Source organism: Mesocricetus auratus, unplaced genomic scaffold (assembly GCF_017639785.1).
Source record: "Mesocricetus auratus isolate SY011 unplaced genomic scaffold, BCM_Maur_2.0 Super-Scaffold_100004, whole genome shotgun sequence".
In the NCBI taxonomy this organism is placed as follows: domain Eukaryota; kingdom Metazoa; phylum Chordata; class Mammalia; order Rodentia; family Cricetidae; genus Mesocricetus; species Mesocricetus auratus.
The window spans coordinates 91,729,529-91,743,037 of NW_024429189.1; the positions used below are offsets into that span (position 1 = coordinate 91,729,529).

The 13,509-nt window shown below is 42.0% G+C and overlaps 1 protein-coding gene across 1 annotated transcript in view; it reads left to right on the forward strand.

Annotated features, from left to right (window-relative positions):
* The window catches only part of Slc12a1 (solute carrier family 12 member 1), an 82,064-nt gene that overhangs the window by 9,311 nt on the left and 59,244 nt on the right, over window positions 1–13,509 (forward strand). Inside the window, exons 5-8 of the mRNA XM_040746204.1 lie at window positions 5,355–5,450; window positions 7,748–7,887; window positions 9,070–9,180; window positions 9,965–10,076. Coding sequence (XP_040602138.1) covers window positions 5,355–5,450; window positions 7,748–7,887; window positions 9,070–9,180; window positions 9,965–10,076 — 459 coding nt within the window. The remainder of the gene's footprint in view (window positions 1–5,354; window positions 5,451–7,747; window positions 7,888–9,069; window positions 9,181–9,964; window positions 10,077–13,509) is intronic.

The following is a 13,509-nucleotide window of genomic DNA, read 5'->3' on the forward strand; positions in this document are numbered from 1 at the left end:
ACCTCTGGAAGAGCAATCAGTACTCTTAACCTGAGTCACCTCTCTGTGAGTTCAAGGTCAGCCTGGTCTACTTACTTAGTTTCAGGACAGCTACCAAAGCTACAGAGAAAACCTGTCTCTAAAACCAAAAAAAAAAAAAAAAAAAAAAAGAGAGAGTAAGTTATTTGAAACACTTATTTGAGTTTTACCTAAGTTCTCAACTTACTGTGATAAAAATCAACAGTGTTCTGTTCTGTTCTATATGCTGGAAAAAAATGGATTGCATGTTGAGGGGAGACTTAGAAGTGAGTATTGGTATGGAGAACACAGGAGTTCAACTGTGCCTTCTTGTGCTGCTCAGGAAGACATCTCAATTTGTGTAAGGAAAGTACCTGGTGTTATCAACCTCCTGCAACAGGCCTTAGAACAAGCAGTCGGCAATGGGAGAAGACGGCTCCCCTCCAACAGGGAGCTCTGAGCCAGCCCCATCGTTTTTTTCCCATGTTTCTTGTTCAGCAGCTGCTATGTGCCTGACAAAAAAAAAAAAGGCTGCTTGCCGGTTTGATGATGCGTAGCAAATGAATGCCTACAGCCGCGGGGTCCAAAATAAGTAGATGCTGTTCCATGGAAAATCTGCAGCTTAATATTGCCAAGGCTTTGCTCCAGGGCTTCATGCAAAATTAGGTTTTTAAGGGCAGTTTAGTAACTTATTGAGATCATCAAGACACAGTTCTTTGTGTGGAGGTGTGAGCACAGACAGCCAAAGGCAAGAGTAATTCTTCCTAATGTATGTATTTAACACCCATATGTTTGGGCGACAATCTGCACTTTAATCAGATCTTACACAACTCTTCACAGTCAACCCAGTTTCACGTTTATTACAAAGGTATAAAGGATCCTCTCTGCTAAACAGTTTGCTTCACTTTCAGACATTAGTGTGTCTCAACAAAATCATTTCATTTGTGTAGTGGAATCACGCCTAGAAGTCAGTAGCGATCACTCTAATCTAACAGTGAGCCTTGAGTTTTCTGTTGATTGGAGTTGGTGGTGGTGCTTTTTCTCACGCTCTTTTAAGTTTCAAAGTATAGAATTTGTGAGTAGTAGAAACATCTTACAGACCTACATTATTATAGACCTAAAGCCAATGGGACCAAATGGTTCCATACAGGGTCTTGTGTATTGCTAGTTTTCTCACCCATTTTTGCTGACTTCCCCACTCAGTGTTGCAGACATTCCTCTCTAGGGTCTAGGTTGAATTCAGGTCCTGGATCATTTTTTCCAGATCTTTGGACATCTTCATCTGGCACTTGCCCAACATCAGCATCTTTGAGTTTCGGGCTGTTGGTTTGGATAACTCTTCTGTAGAGGGGTCTTCTTATTGAGCTTCCTATTACTCTCTCTCTCTCTCTCTCTCTCTCTGTCTCTCTCTGTCTCTCTCTCTCTCTGTCTCTCTCTCTCTCTCTCTTTCTCTCTGTCTCTCTCTGTCTCTCTCTCTGTCTCTCTCTCTCTCTTTCTCTCTGTCTCTCTCTGTCTCTCTCTCTGTCTCTCTCTGTCTCTGTCTCTCTCTCTCTCTCTCTCTCTCTCTCTCTCTCTCTCTCTCACACACACACACACACACACACACACCAGGGAACTGTCTAGAGGATCTAGAGGATACTGTGTTTGGCGTACTTCTCCCTATATGGGAGAAGAAAAGACACAAATACAAGTATTTTCCTCTTGTTTTAGGCATATCTTATATGTTTTGAAGCCCACACTCTGGGAATAAGCCAGGAGAAATCTGTTAACAGTAGTTACAGCCCATAGGCGACAGTTCTGGGGCTCTGAGTCTGGGCTGCCCCATTCATAAAATCATGTGATAGACTAAATTGATATTGCTGTCCACTGGTTCCACTTTTTGCATACTTTGCTGGGGCAGTATCATTTCAAATAAACTCAACCTTTGGCAGGAAAGTTGGGTGTAAAAATTCGATGTGACCTGAAGCAAGTCACTTACACTCCGAGTTTCATTTTGCAGCTAAAACATAGGAAAATGAGTTAATTCTCCCCCAATCAATTATTTGAAGATAGAGCTAAAAATGGGCAGATACAAGTGGAGATGGGCTGAGGCTAAACTACTCATCTCGCTATAGTATGAGCAAGAATTATCTTAAGTGAAATTGAAGATTGCAGAAGCCTAGGATTCACTTTCAAAGTTCTAAACCTAGCAAGTGGGGGCATTTTTGTAGACATCCCCAGAACTTCCTGAAGCAGGTCATGCAAAAACCATGAACCAAATGCTCTCCCTCACAGCTGCCCTTCACCCTGGGACTTTTTGTTTGTGAGAAAGAAGCAAGTTTCTCACTGTTTTAAAGGAGAAACTGGTGTTCAAACATGTTCCAGACATGTATGCAGCATGATAGAGTGAGTGAAGAGGGAATTGCTCAGGAGACAACGATCAGGAAATAATGAAGTTAGAGCGGGAGTAACGTCACGAAATGCAAACTTGTGAGCCTGTTATCTGTCTAGGGTGAGCTAAACATTTACTCTCAAACATTCTAAAAGCAAAATAATATGTAGAGGCTGGGAATAAACCACCTTTCATGGCACCAGCACCCAAGGCCACACAGGAGAAGTGATGCTCCTCAAGGTGTCTCTGTAACACAAAACATGTAGTGTGACAGCTTCCTACGGCTTTCTCTATAAGAGTCTGTGACAGGGGTGGTAAAGTAGGAATGACTACTTATGTATGGGATAATACTCAAGGGCATGCAGCAGAGCAAAACACTCTAGGTGGAGTCACTGACCTCCCCAGATCTTCTCCCTGAATTCTGTATCAGCTTCTGCAGAGAAGGTGTTTTGGGGAGGATAAGTTTCCTTCTGTCCACCTTAGATTTGTAGACTGTGGCCTCATGCTTCAGATTGTCAGATATCAGGTTAACAAAAGAGCATATTTATTAATGTATTGTGCACTCACATGGCAGGTGTTGATTCAGAAGGGTGGTTAGAACACTTGCATGTCATCTTAACAAAGAACAAGGAAACTGCAGGGAAGACATTAGACAAAGAGAAGGGAGTTTGAGTTCCTAGGGTGGCCAGTTGTGGGAAGGAAAACAAATGGAGAAATTTGCTAGGAGAAAAGAACTGGCCGGGAAGGCTTGCAGGATTCCTGTGGAAACTTCTTCAGGCTAAGGGTCTGCACTTGTGTCTGTAGGTAAGCACCGGTCCTTTCAGATAATGGGAGCATGGGCACATTCACACGTGTGTCCCTGACTTGGACAAATAGGAAATAGGAGAGCTGAGAGCTTTCCTTGTGCCTGCTTAGTTTATGTTCACTTGTGTAACTTAAAAAAAAATACCTTATACCACAGTGATACATTCCAGTACATTCTATGCCTGCCTAAATCTCTCTCTCTCTCTCTCTCTCTCTCTCTCTCTCTCTCTCTCTCTCTCTCTCTCTCTCTCTCTCTCTCTCACACACACACACACACACACATACACATACCTGCTGTGAGTTTCTTGAAACTACAGTGTCTAAGCCTTTCCTTTGAATTTTGGCCTTTATCAGTTTCTCCTCATGATCGTTGCCCTTCTGAACCATACTATCCTCAAAGGTGGCTTTTTATTCTGTCGTACTTGCAGCTTGCATTTCTCGCACTGCCAACCACATGTTTAGATATGCAGAAGACTTTCCATAAACACTAGTATTTATGGGTGCTGTGGGTACCCTTATAGAGTACCACCAGTGAGTACTGTGCATCATGACAGCAACTTCACACATGTACTCTTTGTAATTTAACTGCCATTTGGGGGTCAGAAAATAAGTAAATTCTGAGGACACACAGCAAATGAGTTAATGTACCTAAATTTGCTTCTGTCCGATTTACCCATCTACCTAATGAACAATTTGCTAATGAAGACATTTACCTGGAAGGTTAGAACAACCTTCATTTATACTAACAGCTGGAGGCTGTGGGGACCTTCACCGAACACCAGGTTCATCCTCCATTTTGACCAATCTGAATTGTTCACTTGGGGGCAGCGAGCTGTGCACATCCCAGATCTTGACTCTCTTAGTACCTGAATGGCGATTTCATGGCCAGCTTGTTAAATTCAAATGTGGTCCTTCAATGACTACCAAGATGTGTTTGCTTTTATGTAAGTGACCCAATGAGCTGTTCCACCATTTAATCGCACTTATTTCTCCTCTCTCAACTGAGGTCTCGGTGTGATTATCATCGGCTTAGCCGTGACAGTGACAGCCATCACTGGTTTATCCACCTCTGCTATCGCCACAAATGGATATGTCAGAGGAGGTAATTAAGGTTGTGAGTCTGATCATCATGTGTAAGGTAAAGGCAATGCAGGCTCCAGTAGCTCACTGCTGACCTTTCTGGGCTGTTTTCAAAGGTAATGCAAGTCAGTGCCTTTTGTCCCCCAGGCAAAGGGGTGCACGAGAAATGAAGAAGGCTTTAACCTTTGTCAAACCCCCAACTTTCTCATTCAGGTTCCTCTCAAGCAGGAGAGAAGGTCAAATGTCATGTTTCCTCTTTCACAGCCAGGATAGTTTCTCTCCCAGGACACCAACAGAAGTCAGCTTTTCCTTTCCAGGGTTGCACTTTAGACTGTTGACTCTTGGATGCCATCCTTCATCATAATGAGTGCTTCTTGGACTTGATCTTTATGCCAGGCATACCAGCTCCACATTTGTACAAAGAAACCCCACTGGGGCCCAAGACATGGACCTGAAAAGTTAAATTAAAAGGCAACAGAGGTTGCAGGAGTAGGGACTCCAAGGAGATGAGTAAAATGTGATGACTTCTGTCTTTCGTTGCTAACAGGTCTCGGAGTTCTTATAATTCTTCTTTCCACCATGGTCACCTCTATCACTGGGTTGTCAACTTCTGCAATAGCAACAAACGGGTTTGTTCGTGGAGGTAAAATCCCTAAGATATCTAATGTCCTCATCACACGTTAAGGGTAGGCACAAGTTTCTATGTACTTTGTTACTGTTGGGCACGAGGAAGTGCGGAGGAGGAACCAAGAGCAGAGAGAGCAGCACGGTGAGTGAAGTCCAAGTCCACCCAGGGCGCAGCTAACAGAATCCCAGCACGTTGCAGGTCCTGCTCCAGATGCGCGCAGCCCTTGGGGAAAGTTCTTATTTTCCAGGTCAGTCTGTACTCCTCTTGCGGGTGTTTCTCAGGAAATGACTCATCAGAATGGCCACCGTTTAAAAGTACAGTGCGTTTCAGGTGCCTCCCACGCAGTCACGGAATGGGACCGATTAGAGCATTTCAGGTTTCTGCAGGGCGACTGACCTCCTGTGGTCGCTGCTTCCTGAAGTAATGGCGATCTCTACCTACTGGAGTCAAACACCTTTGTTGGGGGTTTTGCAGGTCTGGGAGTCATCATCATCGGCCTGAGCGTAGTAGTGACGACACTCACAGGTATTTCTATGTCTGCCATTTGCACAAATGGAGTAGTTCGAGGAGGTAAGCCAACTGACTTACTTGTGATTACAAACAATGGTTACATATCCTGTCTAGAGATGCTTAATAACTGAGTGTGAAGATTTTATGTTGCTAACTTGCCCCCAAGACTTGAAACAAAGCAAAATTCAAATAACAAGGTAAAATTATTCTCAGTTGAAAAAGACGAGATCTGGAGGAAAGTCTCCTGTGGTGAATCCCACCAGGTGAGCTATACTGGCTTCCTCCGGTGGTCCCCTCAGCCTGGTACTCCCCAACAACTCCCTCCTCTAGGTAGTGATTCCCACACAGCCTATATTCCTGCACCTAGCCTTCAGGTTCTCCCCAAACACTCTGCTTCTATTGGAAAACATAATAGAAAAATTAAAAAGTTACTAAGTGAAGCAATGAGTCACTGTCAAGTTTTCAGGACCAGGCGGGGGAGGGGGGGAGGGGGTAGAAAACAAAGCACATGAGGTTTCCCACTGCCCTAACTGCACTCATCCTGGTCATCAGGACTCCGCTAATTTTTGCGTTGGCTGTTTTAGCCTAGTGCCCCTACTTGGGGCTTTTGTTGTCAGTGGTGGGTGGTGGTGGGGGGGAGGCATTTTTTAAGATTCATTTTTCTCTTTAATTATGTGTGTGTTGGGGAGGTGGTATGTTCACATCAGTACAGGTGCTAGAGGAGGCCAGAAGGTGGCAGTAGAGTCGCAGGTGGTTGTGAGCTACTTGGCTTGGGTGCTGGAAACTCAGGTCCTCTGCTGAAACAATATGCACTCTCAGCCACTGAGCCATCTCTAGCCTGGTTTGGGTGTTTTGAGATAAAGTCCTATTCTGCAGGGCTGGACTGGCCTTGAATCCACGACAACCCACTTGTCTTAGCCTTCCAAATGCCTTGATTGCAGGCATGAGTGCCACTCTTGCTTCCCCCGCCTCTACTCAGGGCTTTCCAAAACATCACCCTACCCACAACACACCTTCACTCTCAACTTAAGTTTTATTAATTGCTTTTTAAAGATTTATTTTGTTTTATGTGCATGAGTATTTGCCTGCATGCATGTGTTCATGCCCTGTGTGTGCCTGGTGCCCAAGGCAGTCAGGAGAGTGCATCAGAGAAACTGAAACTGGAATTATACATGGTCTTGAGCCACCACATGGGTGCTGGGAATCGAACCTGGATGCTCTGCCAGAGCAACAAGTGCTCCTGACCTTGGAGCCAGTTCTCCAGCCTCTATCTGTCTTGTTCTGACTGTTATGCTCATGCAACTGCCCAGTCAATTTGCTGTGCAAAGTTAGGTTTCAAAATGTGGGGAGATTTGCTCTACCAGATCTGTTCCATTTTGAGAACTCATCCACACAGAGTACAGTTCCTCCTCTGTAAATGGGAGTCTTGTTCTGTTTGCTTGTCCAGTGTTGACTCCAAAGACTCCCAAGACTAGCTCCACCTAAGAAGTCATTGCAATGTTTATATCCCTCATCTAGCCCATTTTAGTGTCAGTCACTTGCTCTAAGCTCTGAAGTGGCCCTCTATGGTTTTCGTGACACAGAAGTGGGTGGCTGTTTACAAAGCTATTCTTTAGTGTTCAAGGAAGCACACTGGTTCCCAGCCCTCCCTCTTCGTTACTTTCCACTCCTCATCCTTATGATGGGAATTCAAGCGTCCTTGGGCTAAAATCAGAACACAGGCTGCTTTACAGAGTGGGTAACACACACCTGATATGGCTACTCATTTTACAGATTAGCTACCAGGAAAGTTCATGCAATAGAATGAAAATTAGAAATAAAAAAGGACCAACTGCCTTGTTCTTTTGAGTCAGGGTTTTATGTAGCCCAGGCTAGCCTCAAATTTACTATAGCTGAGAATGATCTTGAAGACCTAATTCTCAGTCTCCTCCACCCAAGGTCTAGGATAACAGACTTGTGCCACAACATCAGTAAAGAACAAGTTCTGCCATTTTGTTTTACTACCTTGGTCTGTCGGTTTCTGGAAATTTTGAATCTAAAATTTTACTTTAGTTACATTATTAATTTGGATACTCTAATGACTATTTAAAACAAAAAGCATTTGGATAAAGCTTATTGTTATTATTTATTAAATTAAATCAGGATTCCAACTTTGATTTTTGTCAGCACGTACTTCCAGGGCTATGTACAGCCTACAAGTAGGTCTGCCTACAAGTACTCATTATGATGACACAGGACTTATGAAATGACTAGGAATCCAAAATAGTCTTATTGGGATGATTAACGGTTGGGGTTTAACCATAGAACGTGGAGAGCTTAGCATCTCCTCCAGGTGACACATGCTGCTCTTCTTGCAGGTGGAGCCTACTACCTGATTTCCCGGAGCTTAGGGCCTGAGTTCGGTGGATCCATAGGCTTGATCTTCGCTTTCGCTAATGCAGTAGCTGTCGCCATGTATGTGGTGGGGTTCGCGGAGACTGTGGTAGATCTCCTTAAGGTAATTAAAGCTCTTCTTTGTACAGACAAACAAAGGACCCTAGGAGATAGTTTCATGTCAAGATAAGAGAAAGAGTTCAGTATCAGGGCAGGAGCCCCAGGCATAACATTGGAAGGTCTGGCTTCAGCTCTCACTCTACCATCCGGGAGACTTTAGACCAGTTTCCTCTACATCTGAGGCTTATTTTCTAAAGCTGAAAGAGGAGATTATTTACTGCTTCATGCATTTCATAGAGTTCCATGCAGATCAGATGAAAAGGATGTAAATGCAGAGTGTGTAAAATACAAAGTTTCAGGTAGATGGCAGGCATCATTTCCGGTAGGCACACCACTGTTACTCACAAGGTCTCCAAAGATGAAGAAAGTTCAAACAGAGAACAACTCGCTGCAGAAAATGAGGTCCTTCTTAGCTAAGTGCCTGATCCAGATGCCCTGGGAATAAGCTCTTTGAGCCTATGTAGTGTGTTAGCTCCTCACCTTCCTCACCTTAAATGTCTAGCTGATTCTGCTGGTGACAGTACCTCTATGTGGAAATGACATGAGTGTAGTGTGTCTTTCTTAAAGTGTATTCTCTTCAAAAGATATATTACTGAGTTTGTGTTCTTGGGTAATAAGTTGAACAATACTTATTTTCCAATATTCATATTGTAAGTCACCCACTTTTTTTTTTTTTTTTTTGGTTTTTACGAGACAGGGTTTCTCTGTATTGTTTTGGAGGCTATCGGTCCAGCCCAGCCTCGAACTCACAGAGATCTGCCTGCCTCTGCCTCCCGAGTGCTGGGATTAAAGGCGTGCGCCACCACCGCCCGGCCTAAGTCACCCACTTTTATTCTTCTAAAATTCCCCATGGCATATAAAAATAGCTAATACTTTTGCTGAGTCACAACACAAAAGATGTGGACATACATACTTTTAGTTAGTGCTGCAATATCTCCTAAAGCTGTGACTAGAAGGAATTTCCAACCTTTCTAGCCCCTAGCCTTGCTTATCAAAGGCCTATGTCACAGATAAAGTAAAATTAAGATTTTTTTGCCTTCCTGAAGTTACAGATACTTCATTTTCTTATTATCCTATATGCCCCAGGTATTTGTGTTCAGTATCTTTTCTTCTTCTTGAATATTATAAAATATACTGAATGTAAAAAATGCTATCTCTAATCATTTGAGTGATTCCCTCCGGACAGGAGAGTGACTCAATGATGGTAGATCCAACCAATGACATCCGGATAATTGGTTCCATCACCGTGGTGATTCTTCTCGGCATCTCAGTAGCTGGGATGGAGTGGGAAGCAAAGGTTGGTATCTCTAAATAACACCGTAACAAGTGCTGGCCAGGCCCTGAGTTAATCACAACAAAAGGAACACCATATTCACAAAGAATAGCTACCATCCCTTCGTTACAGCAAAAGCCATGAGTACACACAAGGTGGACATCACACCACTAAGTACCTGTGGTCAGACTTTCCTTTGGGTCACCAGCTCACCAATAATGACATTGAGGCTTACTGTTAATTATGAAAACCTGACCTTAGCTTAAGCTTTTTCTCAATTAGCTCTTATAACTTAAATTCATTTGTTTTTATTAATCTATGTGTTGCCGCATGCTTTAACTACCTCTCCAACATCTTTAGTGTCTTGCTGGCATCTCTCACATGCCTAGATTCATCCTGAGTTCCTCTCTCTGCCCAGAAGTCCTCCCTATTTTTTTCTGCCTAGCTATTGGCCATTCAATTCTTTATTAAACCAATCACAGTGAAACATCTTTACACAGTGGAGGCAAATATTCTGCAACAAGTGCCAAGTCCAGTCAGAACTCAAGCTTATGTATGAGGTCATCTGGTCATGTTTCACCTGGTTTTCTGTCATTATGGTGACATATCCAGCAAGGCTGATGTATCTTCACATAAAATTATTGTCCAAACCAGCACTGCATACTAGAAACCCAGGTCTCATCCTGAAGCTCTGAGCAGAGAGGAGGGCAATATATTAAGCTTCAGGTGTACAGTGAGAATGTCTAAATTTGAACCTAGTTTATATTGTTGTTGCTTCTAACTTGGCCACTTTCCTTTGGTGTCACAGGCTCAAGTGATTCTCCTGGTCATTCTTCTCATTGCCATTGCAAACTTCTTCATTGGAACGGTCATTCCATCCAACAATGAAAAGAAATCCAGAGGCTTCTTCAACTACCAAGGTAGGAGGGACCAATCAGTCACTTCTTGTAATGTGTAGTCTTCCAGCCAGCCACTTGGGTCCCAAGCTGTCTCAGCCCCCAAATAACACACGAAACACTATATTAATTATGAAGCTGTTGGCCATTTGCTTGGTTTCTTATTGGCCAGCTCTGACTTAATTATTAAGCCATAAATGCTAATCTGAGTATTTCCACATGGCCTTCTCTTGCTGGAGAAAAGGGTTGGGCCCTTTTACTTCTCCTGCATCCCACATTATGATTGACTGTGCCTCTCTTCCCCAGAATCCTCCTCCACTCCTAGTCCCACCTATCTTGCTTCCCTGTTGGCCAACAATGCTTCATTTAGTCAACCAATAAGACAACATATACACAGAAGGACTTCCACCATCATTTCCTCTTTTCTGTCTAAATTAAAAAAAGGTTTTAACTTTAACATAGTAAAATATATAACAAGGCAGTTATTAAGCAAGAACTATAAATACAATATTTAGTCCATTAACATTTAGTAAAATTTAAAGAAAGTATTTTATCATCTATCCTATCTGTGTGAGTATAAAGTCTTATATGTAATATATCTTTTATCATAACTAAGGAAAACTATAATTATAACTAGCTGTCTTCAACTTCATCAAAGACCACAGAAGGATAATATATAAACACTAAAACTGACAGAGACATCTTGCTACCTGGACAGTCACCCAAAGTTCCTCTGTAACGTTGGGGCATCCATCTTCAGCAGGCCACAGTGTGTCTGGCAGACTTCTCAGCAAAGCAGAAAGTTTTAAACTGTCCACCTGCATTGGCAGTCTGTTAGCCATTTTTCTGTGTCCTGTAGAAAATCTGGCAGACTCTTCCATGAAGCAGGAACCCTTTAGAACTGTCCAAATTCAGTAGTCACTTTTCTGTGGGTCCTGCATGTCCAGATTATACAGCAACAGTCAAACAGTCCAGGAAGGAGCAGTTTCTTGCCCAAATGGCTAATCTTGCCATGTTGAAAGCAAACTCCATGATGAGTCTCTTCAATGCCCATCTTCCTCTCAGATGTGCCAGAAGCAGACATTTCTCATTGCCAAGAAAAATCATAAACCATTTTAAATGCCATTTCTGAAGGTCTTTGAAAGGTTTGAAGACTATCTATCTATCTATCTATCTATCTATCTATCTATCTATCTATCTTAAATACATCTCTGTAAACCTAGAAAATCCAACTTACCTAACTATAAATTCTGACTATTATATGTAACTATCTATAATCTGAATTTAATTATATACATTAAATATACATATCACAAAATTGACCTTAAATTTGTATCAATAAATGAAAAACCATACCAATACAAAGTATTCATTTCTATACCATAATCCCCTTTTACCTTTAATAACAGATTGGTTGTGATCATTAACCAATTATAAGCAACCCCATTTAAGTGAAAACAAAAATTTATAAACAATATTTGGGAAATTGGGCATTGGTCATTCCAAAATGCTTTCTGCTGATAGAGGGCACTGCCCATACCGTGGGAATCATGAAAAAGCTCAGAAACCTGGCCAAGTCCTTGTTTTTGTAATCTGTAAGGCTGCATCATCTTAGCTGTTTCAGATGCTGGATCACCTGAGCCACCGATTCTGGGGGTCTTGATTCATCAAACCACAGAAGCCTGGAAGGAATCCACAGCTTTTCATTTTCTTTGGAAACATAAATAAAATCTTTTTTTCAAGTAACCTGTCCTTATGTTTAGATTTAGAATTCAAAGCATTTTTAAAATATATAAGTTGGATTAATTTAGCAGCATTTATAATCAAGCATATTTTAGTAGTTGTTCCTTTCTCAGTAATTGAACAACTGAAAAACATAATAGCATACAGTATCCAGACTCTCTGTGTATTTTCCATGACTTTTTTATTACTCTACTTCTTTTACTTGTATTTTTTTTCTGAGACAGGGTTTTTCTGTGGAAATCTGCCTGTCTGCCTCTGGAGTGCTGGAATTAAAGGCATGTGGAACACCACTGCCCAGCCACTCTATTTTTTTGTTTTGTTTTGGTTTTGGTTTTGTTTTTCGAGACAGGGGCTCTCTGTATTGTTTTGGATGCTGTGCTGGAACTTGCTCTGTAGACCAGGCTGGCCTTGAACTCACTCTATTTTTTTTAAACCACTTTACTTTGTTTCTTTTTCTCTCCCAAGCCTATGTCCATTTTTAAACACACTGTAAACCTTTAGAGGATTTTTTCATCTGAATCTGACTTTACTGTAAATCTTTATGTTTTTCTGGTCACATGTCTGTTATCTGCTAAACAACTTTGCTAATCAAATTTACGGCTATTTTAACTGCTGTTTTTGCAAGATGGCAGGTACTGTAAGTTTACCGCTAGTGCTGGTCACACAGTCTCTGTCTCTAGCAAAACAGAGCCCACCTGAGAATAATGCTGCTACCGAGAAGCCTTGCTTCTCTCTGTTCTTTTGTTTATAAAATCCCTTTTAAACTTTTGTCATTCTATATGGAAATTCATGATCCCACTCCTGACAACCCTTATGTAATGTGTAGTCTTCCTGCTAGCCTGGTTCCAGAGCCATGTCAGCACTACTACAGTTTCAGCCCCCAAATAACACACAGGACACTATATCAATTATGAATCTGTTGGCCATTTGCTATTGTTTCTCATTTGGCTAGCTCTGACTTAATTATTGACCCATATATTTTTATAAGGTCTTACCTTACCTAGAACACAGACTTGCATCCCTTCTTCCCAAGAATCACATGGCAACGACTCTCTTCACTACATTTCCCAGAATCCTAGACTCCTAGTCCCACCTATCTTGCTTCCTTATTGGCCAACAGTGCTTTATTTACATGTACACAGGACTTTGCCATCACTTCTGGCCTCTGTAGACACCAGGCAGGCAAACATTACACACACACACACACACACACACACACACACACACACACACACACACACACACACGACAAAACACACTCTTTTTTTAAGATTTATTTATTTATTACATATACAGTGGTCTGCCTACATACCAGAAGAGGGCACCAGATTGAATTGTAGATGGTTGTGAGCCACCATGTGGTTGCTGGGAATTGAACTCAGGACCTCTGGAAGAGCAGTCAGTGCTTGTAACCTCTGAGCCATCTCTCCAGCCCCAAAACATATTCTTAAAAGAAATAATGGCTGAATTGCTTGTGTATCTATTTGTGGTAACACGGCATGCTAATTTGACTTTTCTCTTGCCAGTCTGCTTCCCCTACCTTCCTATTTTCTTTCCTAGCTTTCTCAATACACAGCTTAGGCCTTGAAAAATATCATTAGCTCCATTATGTATTCAGGTATCAGTACCTGTGACCCCTATCCCCATTTTTAAGCCCGATTCTTTAATGTGGTTCTTTTGTCTGCTTTTCTCTGCAGTGGTTATTTTATTTGCA